Here is a 25,196-nt window from a genome sequence, read left to right as displayed (position 1 = left end):
TTGTCGTGAGTTTTAATGCTTACTATAATCATTTAAAACTTCCCATTTATATATAAAAAAGTCACTTTTAATATATGACACAGTTTAGTATGTGCTGCATTACTAAAGGGGATAAATAATTATTCAAACACATCATTTGTTTTGCCAAAGAATTTGACAACTCTGGAATAAATAAAGTGTATTTGATATTGTTTGTGATAAATTGTATTTAGCAGGTCTTCTGTGTTGATCACTGTCAAAATCTGATTTTATTTAACAGTGTAATAGAACAAAACAGGAAAAAAGACTTTTCCAGCAATGTACAGAGATTAACCAGGGTTTTAAAAGGTTCACATCACAGAAAATGAAATGCATCCCGACGCAGTCTCAGCCATCCAGTGCACTCACTCCTGCGGGAATGGATTTAGTTGGATTTTTAATTATCCAACTGTGATTGCTAAATTAGTTTTTTATGCCAAAACTAATAATAACAATAGACAGTGATGGATCTTTGGAGATTTGAATATGCTTATAAGGAGACAGATTGTTCTCTCTAGCCAAGCCGTCAGAGATTACCACCCCCACCTAGAGGGCTACAAGCAAATATAAACACTTGTAAGCCAATTAAATGACACAATCAAACCAAGGTCTTAATTATTATTCTTGATCGTATAAGTTTAAGTATTGCATTTACTGACATCATTGATAGCCTTTGGTTTGAACTGTAGTTGAAATATTTTAGAGGGACTCTCCATGGTGTTTCCACAGTTCGATCTCAATATCAGAGGAAAATTTGCTTTTGTAATAACTAGGCTGCGTACTCACACATCAAGCAAATATGCTGACATGATACTGCAAAATAAATATGATGATTTCCAGAAATACAACACTGCAAGTGAAGCAATCCTGCATGGAGGAGACACTGTCTTCAAAATGCAGCAATACGTCTCCCTCTCCAACTGGGTGAAAGCCCACCCATCTATCCTCCCACACACACACACACACACACACACACACACACACACACACACACACACACACACACACACACACACAGTCTCACTGTCACTCCTGTCACACACAAGACACACATAGATTTCTAGACAAACCTTCATCCTTCATTTACTGGCTCCGTTTCTGTCTGTGTCCCACTGTAAAGCTGTACCACCCCACCAATTTCAATTTAATTTGACCAAGCTACACCTCAACACTGTCTCCGCTGGTGCTCTGAGGTGAAAACACGCGATTATTACCCAAAGACAACATACTGTAACCCAGCAGCCTGGGAGTCAGCTACAGAGAATAGACAGATTGATATTTGCAAATTCTGCGTGCTGCAAAGAGACCGCATTGTCTGCTCTGGATCTCTTCTTGTGTACCATCACTGGGTTTGAGTCCGAGCCGAGAGACCCTGAATAAGCACATCCTCCTGCTCACTTCTCAGGAGACTTAATTGTTGCCGGACATATTTTGTGATTCCTGCCAAGCTGCAAGAAAGTTTCCCTCTCTTGCAGCTTTTGTAACCTCCACACAGCAGAGTTCCTTTTCTGTTATTCTCATCCCATCATCTGATTCATGACTATGGAAAAAGCTGATCAGACTAAAATAACCACTATCTGAGGGGCATCATCAGTCACATTTCCTCCTCAGGGTCAAACACACAAACCACTGTACACTGGCCACACTTGCATCTTAAATTTGCTCTGTTTTTCTGCATGTCTGACTTTTATGCAGTCTATAAACCGGCGAAGGTTTTCTGAACTGCACAGAATTATGTAACGGAAGTGATTAGATCTCATCTCTTAGTGTTCTTTAGGATTTTTGTGAGGATTAGCAAATAATCAGGCAGTTTTGCCAAGAAAGCAAAATGTCCTCAAAATTAGGTTAAGATTAAAATCTATAAAACCTATAATGATTTAAAAAGAACAGCATGATGTGAACTATAGACTCATTGTGCCACTAAGAGTGAAATAAGTTTAAAATAGCCTACTATATGCATGTTGGGTTAAAATTAAGAGGCACACTATTAACGTAAATATTCTAGATCATACTGCAGTAACAGACTAAAGGGTCCATGTTACATTTATTTTCTCTCATATATACTGCTCACATTAAATATGGAAATGTTCAAAATTAGCAATATTTGGAGAGCTATTTGATGTTTCAATGTGATGACGTGCAAGCACTAAAGTTATCAGAGCTCATCATGTGAGGGAACATGAATATCTCTGTCAAATTAAATGGAAATACTACTATTAAGAAAGTTAGAAAATTTTAGCTGCAGGGATTTTAATTAAAAAAAGAACTCAAAACTGGATAAGCCCAAAACCCTGATATGATTTGACCTATAAATTTCATGAGGTGCAAAGTAAGAATATTTGCTAATATAACTAAATTCCAAAATAATTCAGTAACTTCAAGCTTCATGTTGCGACATAGCATCTTTACCACATATTAACATTAAAATGTTTTAGACAACTGTAATACTTATAATTTTTCCTCTGACAAATAGCTCATTTGGGAAGAAATGTTATGTTTAAAATGGAAAAAAACTAAACAAAAAACTTGTTATTAGTAGAAAATAGCATTTCCCTATTTTTGAAAAACAAATCCCAAACTGGGGGAAAAACATGCAGAGCATTTCAGTGACTGATAAGTGAAGGGGTGGTGTGAATGATCAGGTAAGATTAAACAGTGCTACAAAGTGTCCATCCTTGGATGTGGTACAAAGAAGAAAAGAGGACTTGACAGTGATGTTTATTACCTACTTAGCAAATACAGAATTGAGGTAGTAAATGGTGTGCTTGTTGTGCATGAACACTACATGGACAAAAAGTTAACAATAAAAACCCTGAAAACCATAAATTTCACACCCGAGCCTCAACTCTCGTGGCCCTGTACCAAACGATTTGTTCGTGGCCCAGGGGTTGGGGACCGCTGGATTAAGCCACACATTGGAATCATTGAATTTAGGTGTGTTCAGTCCCAATGCCACAAATGTATAAAACCAAGCACCGAATGATGCAGTCTGCCTTTACAAACATTTGTCAAAGACCAAGTCGTTCTAAAGACCTCACTGAATTTTAGTCTCATCCTATTCCCAGTGTTCACTTTTGTCACACCAACCATCTGCATTAGGCAGCAAACATCCTTTTTAATGCTGTGCAATGGGGTATGTTAAGATGTGAGTCTATGCTTTCTGAGCAAGTCTCAAGTGGCCACAAGGACTTACATTTTTGAGCCTTTTCTGGAAGCTTAATGTTTCAGCTTTGGAGGTTGGCACTGATGCATCTGTATCCACTGTGTCTTAACAATGTATCTTAGAACAATGTCACCACCATTAGGGTTCAGAGCAATCCATCCCATAGCTGCTAAAATTGTTTATTCTGCATAACTAAGTACAAATACATTTCAGTGTTCTCAATGTTAGTAAAACATTGCTGTGAAAAGCCTGAGAAAACATGTTGGGGTAAACAGTGCGATAAAAGGACTGAGGCGAGGCTCCTCAAAGCATTCCAAGTGTTTGAACTGATCTTAGCCGGTTTATCAGTCTGAAACAACAATAGAAACACATGCATACACTGTTATCTACCCTTATAAATATCTCTGTGGAAAAACAAAAGGAAATTAGCTCTCAACAGTACAGAAAATAACTGCATTCTGTGCCATAACAGACCTGCATTCCTGCTGCTTGTCTCTTAACAATAAGCTAGACTTTCACAGTGTCTTTTCTCAGTTTCCATCCTTTTTATGTGGCTGTATTGTATCATATGATATTCTGGTATTAGCTGATATTTCCCTTTTTATTGTGCCATTTAAGATATCTCACCACGAGCATGATATTTCTGCACAGGATGTTTTAATTTTATTATAAAGTTATGACAGCCTGGCACATACAGTAGGACACCTCAGAGCTTGTGTTGCCATCCACTCAGCACGCACCTCACGACGTAAATACTGCAGCTATGTCAGTGAAAGCTGAGCCAATACGCTTCACAATGAAGGTATCCAAGTGTTACTGACATTGTTTTCATATTGTGTGACTCAGATCCCACTTGGGTTGGCAATTATAATAATAATGATCTGACGATGTGTTATTGGTCCCGACGGGGAGGTTCTCTTTTGTGCTCTCTTTTTAGAGACGTGCGAGTTTAGGATGCAATGTGTTGCTGAAGGACACTTCAACAGGATGGATTGATTCCTAATAACGAAGCCCAAATCTAGATGTTGAAACTGACGGGGCTCTGGACACCACTCAACTAACCTGCTTCTTTTCATGTGGTGCAATGCAGGGATAGAAGATAGTAGATGAGAGAGAGATCTGGTGCGGGGAAGTGCTTAATGTATTTGATCAAACACTGAATTTGTTTACTCACATTTTTAATTTAGTAATATGGTGAGGCAACAGCAAGGTTGCTCTAACCCTAAGCAGGTGAAGGAAGACACAGCAGACTTGCTTACTATATGACAAATTGATATTAACCTAAATTGGGAGTCACAGAGGCGATGTCATTGATCCTGGGGGCATGTTAGATTGAAGTGCCGTCGCAAATGGAGGGATATACTTACGTTGGATAGCTATCAGCCTGATGACTAAAGCCTTCAGTGTCAGAGATTTAGTAGTTGACAAGCCTGTCTCCATGAGGCTTTGCCGAAACCGCTAACAAGAAAGGTCTTGATAGTTATTCACTTTCTCATTTACATTTCTGCTTAACAAGAACATCCACATTAAGGTGAATTAGGTTAAACCCAAATGCAAATTCTGACACGTTTTAATTCAACAGAAGGTGCTGTATAATTGGGCTCGTATTGTATTAAAGTCACATTTTTAGCCCCCATCAGAGGAGAACACCACAGGAAGCAATAAAAACCTGTGAAAATGTGTGCTGTAAGTGACTGCCTGTGGTGGAGCGTTTCTTTACTTACCATTAAGATTATTGCTCCAGTAATCAAAATCCATGAACCGTTTGGTACCGGGCCGTGAGAGTTGAGGCTCAGGTGTGAAATGTATGGTTTTCAGGGTTTTTATCGGTTTTCAGCGTTATTTTGTTATCGTTTTTATCGTTAACTCTGTTTTCCTGGGTCTTTTCCCGTGTGTTATGAATAAATCTTCTTTTTTTTCAGTACTGGTACTAGTTTTATTTTGTTGTATTTATCCGCGACACCTTAAAGGCCGGTCCGTAAAAATATTGTCAGGCATAAACCGGTCCGTGGTGCAAAAAAAGTTGGGGACCGCTGCTGTAAGGGGCACAATTGTTGTTTCTTTCTAACATTATTAAGCCAAATAGCAAAGAGAAATTAAAAATGATTGCAAGAAATTGGGTCTTAGGAGGTTAAGGACTCTGCTTGGGCTGTTTTCCAGAAAACACTGTACCTCAGATCAAAGTATGTAGTTTTTTCATATTGGCATGATAGCATCTCACAGATGCTGCTAATTTGTCAGTTAACATCCTGTTTGTTGTGAAACCGCCACATCCCAAAGTTCCTGTTTTGGACTAAGATCTGGTGAGGCCATTTGAGTGCAGTGATCTAATTGTCATGTTCAACAAACCAGTTTGAGAGCTTTGTGTTCTCCTGCTGGTAATTTTCACCCTGACCCTCGAATGTCAAAGCAGAAATCGAAGGTCATCAGACCAAGCAAAATTTTTCGATTTTGGGGAGCCTGTGTGAATTGCAGCAGTAGTTTCCTGTTCTTCACTGACAGATTTGGCACTCAGTGTGGTCTTCTGCAGCTGTAGCCCATCTGGTTCAAGGTTCAAAATGTTGAGTGATGCATTCAGAGATACTCTTCCACATGCCTTGAGTACAAGGCTTATTTTACTTATTCTTGCATTCCTATCAGCTCAAAGCATTCTGGCCATGGTTCTCTGACCTCCAGCATGATTAAGGTATTTTCACCCACAGTACTGCTGTTGACTGGATATTTTCTCTTTTTCAAACCATTCTCTGTAAACCCTAGAGATGGTTGTGTGGGAAAATCCCAGCAGAGCAGAGGTTTCTGAAATACTTTGGTTAGCCCATCTTGCACCAACAACCAAAGTCACTTAAATTTCCTTTTGACTATGTCTGCATATCTAAATGCACGAAGTTTCTGCCATGTATTTGTTGATGAGATATTTATGTAAACAAGCAGCAGAACAAGTGTGCCTAATTAAGCAGCTGATGACTGTACGAAGCCTGAAACAAGAGCCAGGTTAAAGCAGTCGGCTATTTTTTCACACTGAATTCCTGATTCCTGAGGTTCCAGTTTAAATAAACTGGTACCTAATTTACTGTCATAAGTGTAGACCTGAAAGAAAAATGAGTCATTTTTAATTCAGAATTTTGAAATTCTTTTTCTATTAATATTTAGAAATTAACCAGAGTTATTGTGTGCTCAAGTCAGTAGCACACAGTGCAGATGGTAAGATATTAACTGCTATCATGGGAAATATCCATCCTGAGGTTTGGAGCAAGATGTTGTTTCCACAACAGCTTAAAAATGTTGTAATTTTTTTTATTATTATTGTTTTTTCTATTAAATATTGTTGTTAGGTTATGCAACATCTATTTATCCCTGCTCTGTCCACTCCGCTGCTGTAATAATGCGAATTTCCACTACTGGGGGACTAATAAAATCTCTCTTCTCTGATCTTATTTTACATTTCTATGATTTCTTTCACAAGTGAAAAAAAAAATTGTTTCCATTATATATTTTAGCTTCCTGCAAAATCGCTAGCCCGACGTCCCGGAGTCTCCAATAATACCAGAAAAATTTGCCAGATTTGTTGCTAGTCGCTTTTTAGAAAAACAGTCGCTAAGGGGGTCTGAAAACTCGCTAAATATAGCGACAAAGTCACTAAATCTATCTCAGCCCCGTCCGTCGGGCTATATGATAACCCGACGGACGGGGCTGAGATAGAGTTTGGTCGCCCGACCGGAGATATCGCTAGCTCTGGGACATCGGGCTAGCGATTTTGCGAGCCCTGCATTTATAAAAGCAAGTTCAGAGTGCAGATTCCAAACAAACACAATGGATGAAGGCAGAGTCAGGGGAAGAGGAATTCGATGCAGAGGAGGGAGAAGAGCTGGTCCTGGAAGAAGAGGAGCAGGCCAACGAGGAAGAGGAGTTCAAATCAGTTGTGCCTGTATTGTAACACATGTCAATTGACAACACATGTTTCTTTCTTTAGAGTTGAAAGAATGCCACATAGAGGTGGGAGGGTTGCCATACTTACAGCGGCACAAGAAACCCTCATTGTGGATATGGTTCGTGGGAACAACCTCATCAGACTCCGGGAGATCAGAGACAAAGTCATTGCCGATAATGTCAACTTTGAGAGCATTGACGATGTCAGCTTGGCCACAATATACCGAGTTCTCCGACGCAAAAAGACGCGGATGAAACAGGTCTACAGGGTTCCCTTTGAGCGCAACTCTGCGCGACACAAAGACCTACGTTACGAGTATGTGCAAGTAAGTATACATCCATGTTCACAGTACAGTTAGTGGACATACTGTGTTGCTCAGTGGCCTACATTACTTCTGGACAATACTATGGTACCTGATTGACTGTTGTTCTGAACACCTGTGCACTTTCACATTTCCACAGAGGATGTTACAGTTGGACGCGATGGCCAGACCTCATGAGTACCTCTTCCTGGATGAGGCTGGCTTCAACCTGCAGAAATGAAGGCAAAGAGGCCATAACATCATTGGCCAAAGAGCCATCACTGAGGTCCCTGGCCAACGGGGGGTAATATTACCCTTTGTGCGGCCATGGGTTTGGAGGGGCTTGTCCACCGGCATGCTGTCCTTGGGTCTTACAACACCCAATGTCTCTTCACCTTCACAGAGGAGCTAAAAGACATCCTCCTGGACCGCCAACAACACTATCCTGGGCCCGCACATCACATTTATGTAATCATTTGGGACAATGTCCGCTTCCACAGAACAAACCAAATCAGCGAGCGGTTCACCACCAACAGTGACCACTTTTTAAACGTCTGTCTGCCACCCTACTCCCCTTTCCTGAACCCTATAGAGGAGTTCTTCCTATCGTGGAGATGGAAGGTTTATGACAGACAAACATACACAAGAGAGAACCTCCTAAGGGCAATGGAGCTGGCCTGTGTTGACATCTCAGCGGAGGCCTTCCAAGGATGGATTCGCCATTCCAGGGCATTTTTCCCGCGGTGCCTGGCAAGAGACAATATAGCCTGCGATGTGAATGAGGTGATGTGGCCCGATGCAGCTCAGCGACATGATGCCACACAGTGATTGTGATGTGTGTGTGTGGTGTGAATAACGTAAATAAAAAAACTTCACACCCTGATCATGTTTTCAGGAGTACTGTTGTGTGCAATAGATTCTGCTTTTGCATTGAGTTGTGTTACAGTAGTGTACGTACATGCAGGATTTTCTATAGATTTATACTCTTCATATGAAACTCACAAATCTAAATGCCTAATCCTCTGCAGAGATCTACGACGATCCGTTACTGTATAGTTTCTAAAAATATGCATTGGCAGTTATGAAACAAAGAACCTTCTCACAAATTGAGTATTGTGTTTTCAATTGTTTTGCTGTAGTGTGTAATGATGTGTATAGTGTTTGCAGTTTTGAAAGCTTCGAGCTGCTCTTTTGGTGTGAAAGTCTGAGTTTTGCAGTGGGAAGGTGTGGTTGTGTTTATGTAGCTTTAGAAAAGGGTGCTGTGTTTAGACATTGGGGAACATGGTGGAAACGTTTGTGAAATGTGTTTCAGCATTTGAGAAAAACCGTAATATACTGCAACAACGTGGGAATAGAGCAGCTGCGAGAGAATTCAACATTAATGAATCAAATGAATCAATGGTACGGATGTGGAGGAAGCAAGAAGAATGAGTTGAGTAAAGTTTGACTTATCTGACTGTTTTGTTTCGCTTAATGCGTCTTATAATCCGGTGCACCTTATGGTCTGAAAAATACGATACTCTTGCTGCACAGTAGTTTGCATAACATTTACTTTTCTGGGAAGATGGATGTCAAACCATAGTGTAAGGTTAGATGGATTGCAATATTATTTTTTTTAAAAAGATTGTTATAAAGAAAGGTGTCCTTTTTATATTTCAAATGGAGTCCAGTGAGTAGGTTTAAAAGGGAAAAGTGGTTTTGTGCTAAACTTTCGGCCAAATCTATCGACTCAAGCTTTAGAACTTCAGTTCTTTTTCTTGGTTGAATTGTTTTTGGAGGAAAAATGATTAATTGTTGGATTTGAAAACGTTACAGGAATCCATGTATGACTGCTTTTGAACTTTTTTTTTCTGTATTGATTTTTAGAATGGTTACAAGACACTTTGAGCTCTCAAACACAAGTGTGGGTAATTGCCAAGCCTAGGAGAATGAGTAATCTGTTATTGAAATTCAAAGAATACTTTCCTTTAAAGTAGACCATCTTTTACAGATTGCAGTAAAGGTTTCAGATGTTTACTTGCATGGCTCAAGTATTCTCAAGGCACATCATTAAAAGATCCCAAATCATGCTGTTCCATCAGACTCTCACATACTGTAGGTGCTGTGCCCTGTGTGATGCTGCAGTTATGTGTCAGAAAATCGTCGGCAGACTTCAGCAGCTCTCAGTTTTGAGTGATATTTATTCAAGCTGTAAAGGAATTTGAATTAGTATTGTAACCGTGATATGAGCTCCCCTAAGCTAAACAAAAAACGTATTTTAACGTAATGGTAGCTTTACTTGGCAGAGTTTTCAATTGACCGGTTTGCTCGTAGCATTATTTAATCTTACATACAACACATATTTTAGCTTTTAGTCCATTCTATTTAACATCAGAAGTCCGAATTTTTGAGTTCCCAGTTGGAATATTAATTCAAAATGCCCCCTCAAGATGGATTTCCAACTCAGAAAGTCAGAGCACCACCAACCTCAACTTAACAATCCACGAGCATTGAGCAGCGGTAGTAGTTGTACGTCATGTACTACCACACTCATCAACTGAGAGAAAATAAAAATGTTATGAGAACTAGTTGGATAAGCCTTTTTAAATATTTGAAAATTGTAAAAATATGACCTTACATAAACTTGCAAACTAATGATCACCCAACATTTATCAGAAAAATGTTGATCAATGGGCATGGCTGCATATTTTGTTTCTAAGCCTAACCCATGAAACAATTGCCACAAATTTAGATTTTTTAAAATTGTATTACAGTATTTACTGAATCTTTTGACAAAAAAGCATATATGACTTTTTTGTGTTATATTAGTTATAACAGGCATTTTTGTGCAATTTATTCCTGTGCCATTTCATGATGACTAGAGAACTCACAAAAACTCAAGTATGATACACTTGGCATTACAATATTAAACTATACCACTTGTTCTATCTTATACTCTTGTGATCATGAAATTTGTTTTTTTGAACTGGCAATGCTCAGTGTGCCAGTTCATAATGGGAACTCAAATGGATGCAATGGATGTTCAGAACATAGTATCACTCTGCAATGGGAGACTGAGACTATGGATGAATTCATGATGCACAACCCTGTGGATGTAAAAAAGAAAAGAACCAGCAACCTGTTTACTCATAATGATTGTTTTTTGCTGCAAAATGAAAATATCAAGCATACAAACACTCTCACTAAAACTTAAATGTAGCCATAAGACAGAGTCATGCTGTTATCAGTCTGCAATTGATTGGGCTGAAATTGACAATTTCATGCATTTTTCTGATTATTCAGCAATTACAAGTGATTAATCATTGAAAATCAATTATCAGCAACAGACATTTAAGAGAAATTTGGCTTTAACTGTTGTATTTGCCTGCAACCTTCCTATTTTATAGGGAAATAATATTGTAGGGTAGGATAAAAACCCTACTATGATTCAAAGAAAACAGAGAAAACCATAACAATCATATGATCCCCCCCACCCCATGAGCAAGGACTATGGCAACAGTAGGAAGGAAAAAATCCCTTTTAACAAGAAGAAACCTCCAGCAGAACCAGGCTCAGGGAGGGGTGGCCATCTACCGCGACTGGGTTGGGGTGCGAGAGGGAAGACAGGACAAAAGACAGGATGTGGAAGATAGCAAGAAACTAATAATAGCTAATGATTCAATGCAGAGAGGTGTATAAACATATAGTGAGTGAAAAGGGTGACTGTAGAAGAAATACTCAATGCATCATGGGAATCCCTCAGCAGCATACACATATTACAGCATAACTAAGGGAGGATTCAGGGTCACCTGATCCAGCCCTAATTATATGCTTTAGAAAAAAGGAAAGTTTTAAGCCTAATCTTAAAAGTAGAGATAGTGTCTGTCTCCCGAATCCAAACTGGAAGCTGGTTCCATAGAAGAGGGGCCCGAAAACTGAAGGCTCTCCCTCCCATTCTACTTTTAAATACTCTAGGAGCAACAAGTAATCCTGCAGAGCGAGAGCGAAGTGCTCTAATAGGGTGATATGGCACTATAAGGTCATTAAGATAAGATGGGGCCTGATTATTTAAGACCTTGTATGTGAGGAGCAGGATTTTGAATTCAATTCTGAATGTAACAGGAAGCCGATGAAGGGAAGCCAAAACAGGAGAAATATTCTCTCTCTTTCTAGTCCCTGTCAGTTCTCTTACCATGAAGCATTTTGGATTAACTGAAGGCTTTCAGGGAGTTTTTAGGACATCCTGATAATAATGACTTACAGTAGTCCAGCCGAGAAGTAATAAATGCATGAACTAGTTTTTCAGCGTCACTCTGAGACAGGATATTTCTAATTTTAGAGAAATGGCACAAATGTATTTGCAAAACAATTCGATTCAACTCTCGAGGCAGCAACCAATTTTATTGTTTTGTTTTTTTATTTGTTGTAGATGCAGAGAGGTTGTCGTCTTCTTCAACTTGTGTGACTGAGCCATTTCCTTGCTCTGAATTAGGAGTTAGCTTTGTCAAGCTAAGTGTGTCCAGTTTTGAAGGGTTTTGCTTTTGAGCTAATGTAAGTTTGCTGGTTATGTCAGGATGGTGATGCAAGAGATGAGCCCTCTTGTTCCTGGTATTCCCTTATTTTAATATATATATATTTTTAAATCAACATTTAGTGTCTTTGTATTGATACATAACACCAAGTAAAGTATATATACTGTATCACTTTTCCCACCACCTCAAACAGGCACACGTGGTTTTATTTACAAAAAATGTTTAGGGGCAAAGCCTGTGAGATTCAGAATTGATCAGTTCATTAGAATCACTTGTGCTGGAACAAAATAAATGCTGCAAAACTATCAAGAGTTAATTTTTTAAAGACGACACTGGAACAATGACACTTGCTACAGTGTTGCATAAGTTTTTATCTCGGCGCGTTGCGAAGATCTGTTAAAGTAAAAAATAAATTGGTAATATGTATGAGATTACAGCTGAGACATGATCACTGCAATCAGCTCAAGTTGAAAGAGTGTCGTCGAGATGCTCAGTGTGTCAGTACACTCTAAGCTCATCATGTCGAGGACCTGCTGCAGACATTCACAGCACGCTGCAATTAGGTCTGTGACACCATGTGGAAACACAGTCACAGGGCAAGAAATTAGAGGGCCTGTTTGCATCTTTGGATAACAGCTCTTTAAAATTCAGATTTAGTTTTACATTTTTAAGATTAAATGTGTGTCATTTGAGCAAGTAGGAGATGGTTTTCATCGATGATATGCAGCGCAAGGAATTGGAAATTAGTTGTTAAACTCTGGCCTGTAGTTTAGAAAGTTGTTAGGCTGCTTAAGGACAAACATCGAGCTCCACTTTTACTCGGCTGCATCCTGTTCAGCTTTGGCGTAGTCTTAAAGGTCATCGTTTGAATGCTATTGCTATTTCCTCATATATCCATCTCCAGATTGTCTGAATGTTGGTCTTTTCAGGCTGGCTGATGTATTCACCACCTTTCACAACTTTTAGTCTTATTGTCCATCAAAGCCATTAATGCACTTTTGACTTGAGTCATTACTGAGTCCCATGTCAGTAAGTACCCACCTCACCCCCACCTCAACTTCTACCACCCACCTACCTCAAGGGTTCCGGGTTTCACAGGAGACAGATGAAGAGACAATGGCAATTCATCTTTGTCGTGGCATCCACATTACCATTAATGCGCAGCTTCTTTCCTTATGAAATGCGGCCTGTCTTGCTCACAAATGCATTCAGAGGAAAAGTACAATATCCTGAGAGCTGGGCATGTCATCTGTGGTTATTATCATCAAGTCATCCAGAGGGAGTCAAGCGGAAGACGACGGAGCTGTTTTACCCAAAATCGTCCGTTTTATATGTGTATTTAACACAAGATTTCCAACTATATCAGCTAAATCATATTGCAATAAGATTTATAATATAATTTCAAAAATAGCCTATATAGAAACATGAAGTGTATATACTGTCGAAATGTAATAAAAAAAAAAAACACAGAATATTGATTTATTCTGTGGGGACACTCCTCTGCGGCTGCTCTACTCCCACTCCAATTCAGGTGTCTGTGTGAGCCCACACAGTACACAACCTGGATTTCACAGTCTTTTAAACATTTTTTTTTTAGATAAACAGATGCTAAACATTATTTTTTTTCATTGGTTTAGCAGGGGTATTTGCTTTGTTTCTTTCTGATTTATAGAAAATGTAATAGATGTATAACCATGACAAAGGCAGCATGTCTCATGTGTTAAGAATGTATTTGTATATCTTTGTAAAGCCTGAAATAGAAGCAAAGAACAGTGGTATATAATGCAATATAGACAAAACTCTCTGTATGTTCTGCTCTCTGACATGGTAAATCATGGAGACTTCACAAATATTCACAGTTCTATAAACCCCTCCTGGAACTGATGGACATATTGTTATTTAGCTCTTCCATTCTTGCTTTCCGATTCCTGAGAAATGCCTTGCCAAAAATATCTAGCATCCTCTCCTCAGCACTCAGTCCCACTGGATACTGACAGCTGCCTGAAATACAAAGGTAGCAATGTGAGTAATGAACCAACTGAAATCTCATCATATAGAGCGACTTTGAGTTCCCCCGTGAAGCCCCCGTGACCCTAACCCCAGCCTCTGAGCCTCACCAAATGAGCTTTTCATTTGCTATTCAGAAATCAGAATGAGACATGTTGCAGGCACAGAGGTGCTCTGAAAAATTGCACTGCATGCAAACGTGGCTTTGCAATCTTTAAGCCCAACAAACTAGCAATTCTCTTCCAAGCTTATTTGCATACAGTATTCACATATTCTGCCTATGTGCACAGCATGAAATTACAAATTTCACAGCAGCCTTGTTTGATGCCTATGAAATTGTTTGGAACTCAGTTTAGACTGAGGTTCTATACACATATTCATGCATATCTTGTCTGGATTTGAGGAAGGCAAAACATGTTATTATTTAATGACCATTACTTTGATTCGGCTAATGTATAATGCAATGGTATTAAAGACCAAGATTAGCAGATCTGATTAGAGTATGCTGGCAAAGGAATCCGCCGAACATTCATGCTTTGATTGAACAGTGCCACATTTTAAGGTAGTAAATATCGAAAAATTTTCTAAAGCTGATACAATTGGAAATGATTCCATTAATAATCGAGTTACAGAAACAAAAATGAAAGGTTAAATAAGGATAAGAAGTGCTGAGGTAGTTTGTTTAGATGAGGGAGGCATCACAGAATTATTCTGGTGAACATCAACAGGTGGAATTTATAATAATAAGTTAATTTTGCTCTTTTTTTATAATAAAGAATCTCTCAATAAGCACAACACATTTTAATAGATCTCGGAACTTGTTAGCAAACGTAATATTTGATGAACTTCTATTGGGTGTTTCTGATAAATGATACACTTTGCACTTGTATCCCACTTGTAGTCTACACCAATCACGTTTTAGCTGGCTTTCGCTGCAACACAATTTGTGAGTAAGAAAGCAAATTTTATCCGCATTAATAAAAATAAATGAAAAACTCACATGCAAGATGTTCACCTTCCAGAGATTTTTGGCTGTTGCCCCCAGAGGCCGAATCATCAGATGATAGCCGATGGACTACCAGACTGGTCACAAAATCTCTGTTTGCCATCTGGTGCTGGTTAGGTAGTGCAAAGTGGGATATTAGAGTTTCTTCACTAAAAGCTACCATCTGCTATTGGGGGAGAATGGCACAGATGACAGCTGCAAGAGTGAACCAAATCTGCAGAGTTGTGAACCAAATAAGCAACGAACTGAAGTGCATCATAAAGCTCAGCGAAGCCTAAGGGAACTGCAGAGTCAGGTGTAATTCTCTGTGGGTTTATGAACACATAGTTAGTCATGAATGTGTGTTATACCTGCTTTAAATCTGGTTTGCCATCAACATTACTATTACTCAAATGACGCTAAAGCTGCCTCACTACTGCAGAATTGTAAAAACAATCTTCAGAATATTTTGCCATGTACTCATTTTCAAAGTTAGGTGGTAATGTGGTATTTTTCCTTCACAACAGTCAAGTATTTTACAGACTGATGCCATGACAACAGCTGTGCGGTGGTGAGTCTTTACTCCACCAAGGAGGAAATCAAAGCCTTCAAATCTCACAAGTGACCTGGCACCATTTCTAACAATGAACATTGGAAGGCTGGCTGGCTGCAGCTGATTTTTGAGCAGAGAGATAAACTGCAGGCTTTTCTTTTCTTTTAGAATAGGTCATTTCATCTTTGAATTTTCTTAGATTTTTTTTAAAGCAATGAGGATTGTAATTTTGACTCCAGGAACAATTCTACAATATAATGCACACTATTAAAAAACAGTTTAGTGACACAGACATACTTTCTGCATCTCCATATTGGGAGATTATTCTGTCACAGTAGCTGAAGAGAAAACACCAGACCATTAACAAAACAGAGCATCTCGAAAAAGCAAAATGGCCCAATAAAATAACATACCTGTAGCATAGACAGTAAAATGGCTTAATGAGTAGTCCATCTATTTGTTTTCTTAAATAATAGTGCACGAAATACAATAGCATCATAAGCTTGACGAGTACTATATATTCTCTGTCTGACACATGTCTTTAGCTGTACTGAGCTGTGCTTCGCCGTAAGCAGTGGATAAGGTTTTTTAGGATTATCCGTGACGGATAACAGCTTGTTAGTGTTCTTCTCCGCCACAACTGCAAATGCATCTGGCTTTGAGTCATCAAAAAGACAGCCTTCTTGGTCAGTTTCTTAAGTCTATTGGTGTTGCCGGCTCTGATGCTGCTTCTCCAGATGACTGTAGGAAGTTAAACTCCACTGGTCACGCAAAATCAAACACTTTACAATTTTTCTACACATGTAGATCTCAGTTTCTTAACAATTTGGTGTGTTAATAGCACACTAAGTTAATTTAAGTTGATATCTTTTCTATACTGCATTTTCTTTACTGGGCCAGACCAGTAAAACCAAACTCCTCTGTTCTTTAGATTTAAAAAAAAAGAATTTTGAAGGTATCAATATCAGATTTTCATGTCATCATGTTGCCAGGCAACTGCCTAAAGTGACCCATTTGTAGCATTTATGCACATATAACATCTTATAAAGGCAGTATATAATTTCAAGTCATGACACTAACATCTAATTTAGATCCACCAAGCTTGAGTTATGCTTGATATATTATCACAGACCAAACAATGGGGTAGCAGCGGCACAAAATAAACAGCAGTGCATTTCATTAAAAAATGTAAAAAGAAATCATCCAAGGCCAGATACAACCTTTTTTTGTGGGTTGTTTCTGATGTCTGGGTCATATGTTTGACACCACTGCCTCACAGCTTCGGTGTTCTTACACTTTCATCTGTTGTTAAAGTGGATGCCTAGGTACTTGTAGTCCTTTGCCACATTAACATCGCCTCCCAGAATACACAACAACTATGTAGACATCCTTTTCCTTCTGAAGACAATCACCCTCTCCCTGGTCTTATCCATGTTCAGAGCAGACGATTTTCCCCAGACCACTCCTCAAAATCATCCAATACTAGTGCCCTGTACTCCACCTCCGAACCCTCCCACACTTATGCATCCTACAACTAAAGAGCCATCAGAGAACCTTCTGCAAATAGCATGGCCCTGAGTAACACTAAAAGTCTGAGGTATAAAAGGTGAACGGGGATGGGCACAGCACACTGCGTGCTCTGTGAAGCTCCTGTATTGCTCACTTTCTCAATCAGACAGAGCTCTGCCTAGTCAGACGACCCCACAGTCTGTCAAGTAGTTGACAATCCAGGGGAAGGTCATGTCTACTCTTATATTCTCAAATGAATGAGCTTCTCTATGGTAGTGTTTATTGTAGAGCAGTTGAATTGTATTGCATTAACAAGTTCCTTTATTCCTGCTATTGTATTCACCCCCCCTTCAAATTGAGTCAGACAACACAAAGATTTAGATACTACTCATGACTCATGTAACCCTCATCTTCATCTCTTGCTACCTGAAGCACGTAGCTGTCTTATCTCCAAAGCTGTTTACTTATTCAAGAACTGAGTGATGCCTCCAGTCATAGAGAGGAGAAGATTATAAGGAATTAACACTTTTTTAAAAACACCACGGGATTGTCCTTTTTGGATTCAGTCAAGGATGTAAATGTATGTAACACGTTTTAAGCCTAACGTCATACCGCTGTACTGTCATACGGTGTCTTGAAGGTTCAAGGACAGAAAAGTCACCTTCAATAAAGGAACTTACCTATATTTCATTTGAGTCTCTGGCATCAAGAATATGCTAACTGACTGTCTGCTAAGACCCTTACCATGTAATTCAATTATTTAACAGCACGTAAATCTCTTAAAAAACTAGACGTGGACATTTCAAATTTCAACTGCTGATTAGATGGCTTTATATAATATTGATGAGGTGTCTCAGTCATGACATCAAAGAGCATAGGCTAAAAATGAGTTTGTTATGTAACCAGTAAGAATATTGTTTTTGATTTTACAGGTCAGACTAATTGTTTCCATTAGCACAGTGTGAGTATGTCAAGTAAAATAAAATTTGAATGTGCTTTGTTTTTAAAAACATACTTGGGAGGCACGGTGGTACAGCCCTAGGCTCTGTCGCCTTACAACAAGAAGGTTCTGGGTCCAGTCTTTTCCAGGCCTTTCTGTGTACACATTGCACGTTCTTCCTATCAATCAATCAATCAATCAAAATTTATTTCTATAGCACATTTAAAAAGACCACAGTACATCAAAGTGCTTCGCACAAGTGCCGTAGTGCGGATTAAAACAATAGACAAAGAAAAGAAAATACAGTAATAGTTACAGTAACAATTACAGTTATGGAATACAGACCGGGTGGAAGTCCGAACTAATTCGCTTCAAAGGCTAGATTGAACAGGTGGGTTTTAAAGCATGATTTAAACGATTTAATGGATTCTGACATGCTGAGATCAGGTGGAAGATTATTCCAAAGTTTGGGTGTGGCGATAGCAAAAGCACGGTCTCCTCTGGTCTTTAGTCGAGGCCTAGGTTGCACTAATAGCAGTTGGTTAGAGGATCTAAGCGCTCTCTTAGGGCTATACAAGTCAAGGAGGTCAGTTAGGTAACTAGGTGCCATGTTATTTGGAATTTTGAGAGTATACAAAAGGATTTTAAAAACGATACGGTATTTGACGGGGAGCCAGTGAAGATCCCTATGCCTTCAAGGTTTTTCATGAGTCCTCGCCTCTTCGGCTCCATGACTGGGACTCTAAGTTGGATCGTGTTTAAAATGTTCAGAAGGAATCAGGGTGTGAATCAGATGATGCAGCTTACAATGTAAAGTACTTTCAGTGGTCAAGATTAGGGCTGCCACAAACGATTATTTTGATAGTCGACTAGTCACCGATTATTTTTGCGATTAGTCGACTAATCAGATCATCATCCATTGAACGTAAAAGTACAGCTTATTGCACCAGCAGCATCTGCTCTTATATAACTATCATTAGCTTACAGCTTTAAGTGTTTAAGGTCTGTGCTAACTAAAAATAAAGACAAGATGATAGTTAATTGAATTCTAATTAAATGTGCAGATTGTTTCGGTGGAGTTTAATAAACTCAGCCGATTTACTCAGGAACAAATAAAATACTGAAAAAAGCCAAACAATAACATTTTTAAGTTATCTAAGTGACTTGTATATGTTTAACCTGAGTAGGGCGGTGGGTTTGAAAACGATCTGCCGGGAGTCCGGTGCTCTCATGGCCCCCGGCTAGCTATCGAGCTAGTGGGTAACAGACGCCTCCGAAAACGTCGGAGCGCTTTTGAAAATATGTGGTGTCTTGATAAACTGAGCAGATATTTGAGGTTTACACAGCTACATTCTCGCCTGAAAATATGTTAAACGTTTATTTTGTGACCCAGAAAGAATAATAAGAGTAATATTAAAACTAACTAGCTGCCGCCATTGTTGACAACTGCGCTGGGCCGCGCTATGAATTCTGGGACACAGTTTCTTCTTCTTCGGGGTTTAACGGCAGCTGGCATCCTTGTACATGCAGTGCTGCCATCTTCTGTTTCAGTCCGTTATTACACTCTTAAATCCTGCTACTTATTCCTGCTTTTGGGATCTTACAAAGCTTCAAATGACGCGTCGACTATTAAATCAGTCGTCGACGATTTTGATAGTCGACGTAATCGTGACTAGTCGACTAATCGTGGCAGCCCTAGTCAAGATGCTATGTTTCATTTATGCGGGGAACATATCACTTAGTCTCAGAAATGTACTGCTGTCCCAATTGAATAAAGCACATGACAGAGTAGCTATCACAATTCTAAAATCTATATTTGTAGACTTTTCTTACTGCTATTTGTATATCAATAAAATAATGCAATTGGGCCATTTGAAAATTATTCTTTCTTCTGCTAAGATGGGCGTAAAAATAGAAATTAAGAACCAGTTTTCCCATATGCTCTCCAAACTCCTCACATAACAAGTATAAGCTGCTGCTTGTTATAGGCCATACACATTGTTTTCTATGCCTGGTGAAAGCTGTGTCCAGGAGGAGCATTAAACAAACTGTCAATTGAATGCTTGTAGAACGTAAAAGAAGAAAAATCTGCTGGGCAGTATAGAAGAAGGAACTAAAGGTCTTTTGCAATGTCTGCACTTTGCTTTACTTTGATGCTCAATAAGGAAGGAAATCTTAGAGTAGCATACAGAAATGTTTAAAATGTGCACCGTTCTTTGTTATTGTGTGAAGCTATAAAAAGAGACCCGTACTGGAAAAAAAAAACTATGAAAAATACTGTTTTGTAAAGGTTTTTCTCACACCTCTGATGATTTTTTTACGTTTAGAAGAAGCTCGTGTTTTGTTTTACTCGGGTTAATGCTGAGTTATAATTCAGTTCAGGGGTTATGTGTCCCAATGGATACAATCAAAGTGAATAGTGCTCTGCATATCTAAACCCAAGTGCTGAAAACAATCTTCTTAAAGTGCTACACTATTTAGAGACAGTATATTCAATCACATCTCAATATTGTCCTCTGAAATGCCGGTAAAGGTCAGAATTAGGTTTGAAATTCAACACAGCACACCTGCCACCATAGCTTTGAGCAAAGCAACAACTTGTGTTCCTTAAATCCTCTTTTCTGCAGCAGTTTTGTCCCACAGCTACACAAACATAAAATTACCATTTGGAGTGGATTTGGAGTGTAAAGTTCTCAGGATGGCCTTCTGTCTGCTGTTTAACCTTCCTCTCGTGTTAGCTTTCTGTTATCATCTCTTATGTTAGCGGGTCGGTTTTGACCCGTGAATTAAATCAGCTATAAAATATGCTAAAAACAATAAGTTCTCATCCAATTTGTTTCTCATCTCTTGGTTACCTTGTTAGGCTTCCTTATCCATGAAAATCTTGGTTTTAATACTTTTGGCGTGGGCCTCTGGGTCTTTTTTTGTCACTATACCCCTCGATTTCAATAAAAAAAAATTGTAAAATTAACCTCAAGAGAATCATATTAATAAATAAAAGTTTTCTGTGTTACCTGAGTATTACTGAGGGGTATAGGACACATCTCTTAAATAAATCTGTTTTATTGATTTTTTTCATTTTAAGATTAATAACTAAAATGACATCTATGGTGTTACGGGTCAATTCCGACCCATAGACATTTACATCAAGAAAAGACAAAAAAGTTTGTTTTTTTCAGCAGTAGACCTTTAATATAAACTGAAAAAAAGAAAAAGTCCACTCCTCCTTTGTTTTGGTTATAGCCGTGGGTAATTGTGGGCTTTTTATCACTTCCCAATGATACAGCTTCACCTCAGTTTCCTTTGTGAAGTTCTTGTCCGAGGTCATATCTGGTAAAAAATAAAATAAAATATCACAGCTGATATTGTGATCCTGCAGTCCAGTGGTCATATGGAGGACCACACATTTTCATTGTTTCTTCTCAGGGGTGCCACTCACAGCTTTGACTGTGAAAATCTGTACATTCCAGGCATAGTTGGTTTTTGCATCACAGGCTTCCCAGATTTTTCTGCCGTTTTTCCCTGGCTTACTGGGTATATATTGCCGGAAGGGGCATTTTCCTCAAAAAGTGGACAAGACGTTCATCCACTAGGCCCTGGGATGAACATCAGTGGAAGAAGCTGCACTCATCTCTCCCAGACATCCCTGATGGGAGCGAGCTTGTCAGACCTCGGTCTGGTCTCTCTGTTGTCAAATCTGAGGACTCTTGAATCAAAATGATATCAAATGTGTGAAGTGACATTGTTACCCAGAAAATGTTTCTGCCTGTCGATGCATCCCATAGACGATCAGTGGCCTCATTGCAGCATCTGTACACTCCAGCAAGAAGAAGAACACCAATGAAAGCATCCAGGTATTCCTCATCATGTCGCCATGGATTTTTTTTCCCTTCAAGGTTTATCATAGTAATGATGATTCTTTGATTCTTGATGACAATGGCATAAATATCTTAAAACATCTCTTGGTGTCACTGACTTTGGTCAGAGCAAACCTTGTGATTCCAGGGGTCATTTTGATGACATTTGCAGCAGCTGCCCTGCCATGTACATCATGAGGTACTGAGCTCCAAAAGATTGTACCATTTTTGGACTTGAATCTTTCAGCAGGAGTAGCTTCAGCACCAGCGACCTCCACCTCTGATCAGATGTGTCTGTGTCTTCTGGATGATAGTCCACATTGCCTTCCTCCGTAGAAACCTGCCCATCTGAATCGCTATGCTGCTCTGTGTCCTCTCCTTCATTTTCACCAAAAATATGATCCTGAACTTAGCTCACTGTGAATCTTCTTCTCATTTTTTGTATGCTGCAAATTGTAAATGTGCACTCTGGAAGTCAAATGGCCACTCAAATAGTGAATTCACCTCACATGCCCGTGTTTATTTTGTTTTGTTTTTGTGTGGGTATACTGCAAAAAACATGCAAAATAAGAATCCCCTAAAGCTCATATGATTAGGAGAGACGCTTGCTGTAAGTGTTTTAGCTGACAGTGCACTTATGATTTCAGTTTTGGCTTTAATTATTGCTTTATACTCATAATATTATACCTGGGTCGAAACTGACCCTAACAACACAAAGGTCATAATTTCAACTAGGGCATTTTATAATTTAGTAAAAATATTTTTTTTTGTTTTATTTTGTAGAAATAGAGGTTCCTGACAAAGTCAAAAAGCCTTGATACAATAAACAAATGTATGTGATTTTTTTATGCATTTGAAATTTAAAATGGGTCGGTGCCGACCCTAACACGAGAGGAGGGTTAATGAAATTCATGTAATTCGAGACATATGCAGTTTACCTAAAATTGACTCTGTGGCAGGATATTTATTATCTAGTAAACAGTCAATCTAGAGCCTGAACACAGTCGGAAACAAATCAAGCTGCAGTGGCAGATAATCTCTCTGCAAATGATTTTGGGATCAGATTCATTAACAGAAGGTATTATTATTGTTTCAACACATAGCACAAACGTTAGAGAGCAGGATTCAACATGTTTACCACCGCTTGAATTTCAAATAAATGCCCGTTAGATAAAAGGCCACTGAAACCTGTGTTTGGCCATTACTCGTACGACATAACAATTACAAATGACACGACTTGCACATCTTCTTTTAACTCAAACAGTTTGCTGTTCATAGAGATATAGCTGCACAGTTTTTCCTGCACCAAACAACACTGGCTGACAATGTAACTCATGTCAGATTACTGACTTAGAGCTATTTAATGAATATGCGCGTTATCTCGGAGTGGTGATATATAATCTTCTTTGTTTTGGTCTAATTCATCAGGTCAGCCTGTTCCCTCTGAAGTTGCACTTGAAAGAAATTTTGTCTCTACTGTGTCATTAATTTCCAAAATATCATCCTCTCATAGGCTGTTGTTCACGTCATTTGAGAATCGCTTAAAAATGACAATTTTAAACCCCCCTGTGGTTGTTTCATAGCATGTTTACACCATTCCTTGTGTTTTAAATACCACACTGCATTTGCCATCCAATAAAACAGGGAAAAAACTAAAATTTCATTTTATAAAAACAGCTATGTGGAAACTATTAGACTATACAGAGATAGTCTAATAGTTTCCACAGAGCCTGAGTTAGAATATTCCTTTATTCCTCTTTGATTTTGGACATTTTCCTGAGTTCAACTTTTACACATCGTTGATTGAAGTGAATAACCCTGGCCTACCTCACATCGTTTTAAGTTCTTTGAAATGTATAAAATCATATTTTAATGATATTTTGTGTGATTTGGCTCTGAGAGGGAAAAGCCATTACAACCTATAGAAAAGGCAACCACACATGAATCAACATTTTTGCTTTTCTTGTTTCAGAGGATAAAGAAAATGCCATCATCACCTAGCAATTCATTCACATGACAGCCTATTTCTGCTGAGAATGAATGAACAAAAAAATGCAGTACTGCTCTGTTTGTGGTAAACGGCAAAGTAAAATACTTTCAAAACACGTGAAAAAAACACGTGAATTTCATTTATCATGCAAGAAAATTCTGTGCAGATACTAAATAAATGTCCGCCTTTAATAAGAAGAAAAAAGATTTTTGCTGAAGAGCAACAAGAATGAAGAGAGATTTCTATTTACTAATCTGACCTGATGAAAGCTGCACAAATTAGCATGCCCGCCTTACCTGGAAAAAAAAGCATGACCTTCAAGTTTTCAGATGGCACAAAATTAGTTTCAACCACAGTGTGTGAGATGCCAACCACCACACCACATCCAACTGCTTTTTCGTTACTTATATATTATACCATCTATGGAATGTACTTAAATATACTGAGATAATTTAGTTTTGTAAAAGTAAGGATGGATTTAGCTTTGTGGTTTTACGTGTAGCCAGGGAAAAAGTTCTTTAACCCTGCATTCATGTTTAATGGCCACCAGTGTGACTGACAAGTCATTAACCAATAAGTATGCAGTTTTCACAGTTAAACCCACTCCTTAAAAAAATATCAAGATGGAGATGGTGAAAATTTTCATGGGAATGGGAATTCAGAATCTAATGGGTCATATGAGAATGAGTACACTCTGGCACATGTTAGATGAAAATTCATGAAATTTCAGAAATGTAATGTGTGCAGTTTTTTATTCATTATTGTGTGAGCAGCATGGTGGTGTGGTGGTTAGCAGTGTTACCTTATAGCAGGAAAGTCCTGGGATTGAACATGGTCTGGGGCTTTTCTGGAGTTTGCAAGTTCTACCTGCGCCTGTTAGGGTTCTTTGCTGGACCTCTGGCTTCCTCTCACAGGCCAAAGACTGTGAGGAAATTTAGAATAACTTCGGTTATTTTCAATTGGCTGTAGAGTGGTGACCTGTTCGTGTTGTACCCTGCCTCTCACTAGCAACAGCTCAACAGCTGGGATAAGCTCAATTTCCTTCGTGACTCGTGATGTTAAAAGCTTATCCAAAATTGACATGAGGTTTCTTTTATACTTATTTCACATATACTGTTTATAAATGATGGACATAACTCATGGTTGAAAAGTGAAACCAGTGTAGTTGTATCTTAAGCCTGCATCCTTTGTAACGGTGAGATAGGGGTGATTATTGTCACTGCAAAACTATACAACCAGGTTGTATAGAAGTCTATGGCAAAGAGCTCTCACTGCCACTGTCCACCTTCCTGATGGGTTTATGGGCTCATTAGTTTCAAGTCATATGAATACAACAGGAAGTTTTATATTTTTTACATTATGATAAATCATATGCCTATGAGCACACAAAGTGCCTTAGTTTCTCTGTCAGCGCAATTACGTCAGGTTTCCAGA

General features: G+C 38.7%; 1 protein-coding gene and 1 long non-coding RNA gene across 2 annotated transcripts in view; one reads left to right on the top strand and one right to left on the bottom strand.

Moving 5' to 3' along the window:
- The window catches only part of LOC308407882 (uncharacterized protein), a 65,955-nt gene extending 57,250 nt beyond the window's left edge, over positions 1-8,705 (top strand). Inside the window, exons 2-3 of the mRNA XM_080899825.1 lie at positions 7,152-7,434; positions 7,571-8,705. Of these exons, the coding sequence (XP_080755951.1) occupies positions 7,162-7,434; positions 7,571-7,651 (354 nt within the window). The 5' untranslated portion in view covers positions 7,152-7,161 and the 3' untranslated portion in view covers positions 7,652-8,705. The remainder of the gene's footprint in view (positions 1-7,151; positions 7,435-7,570) is intronic.
- Positions 8,706-13,486: 4,781 nt separating this feature from the next.
- LOC308407883 lies at positions 13,487-24,685 on the bottom strand. The gene is made up of 3 exons (XR_013973738.1): positions 24,565-24,685; positions 14,929-15,043; positions 13,487-13,922 (listed from the first exon to the last, which is right to left on the bottom strand). It is a non-coding gene; the product is annotated as an uncharacterized lncRNA (long non-coding RNA).
- Positions 24,686-25,196: the final 511 nt, after the last annotated feature.

This window comes from Rhamphochromis sp. 'chilingali' (genome assembly GCF_963969265.1).
Source record: "Rhamphochromis sp. 'chilingali' genome assembly, chromosome: 12".
In the NCBI taxonomy this organism is placed as follows: Eukaryota; Metazoa; Chordata; class Actinopteri; order Cichliformes; family Cichlidae; genus Rhamphochromis; species Rhamphochromis sp. 'chilingali'.
Note: the sequence above shows the minus strand (reverse complement) of the source record. Positions and strands in the feature narration are given on the sequence as shown.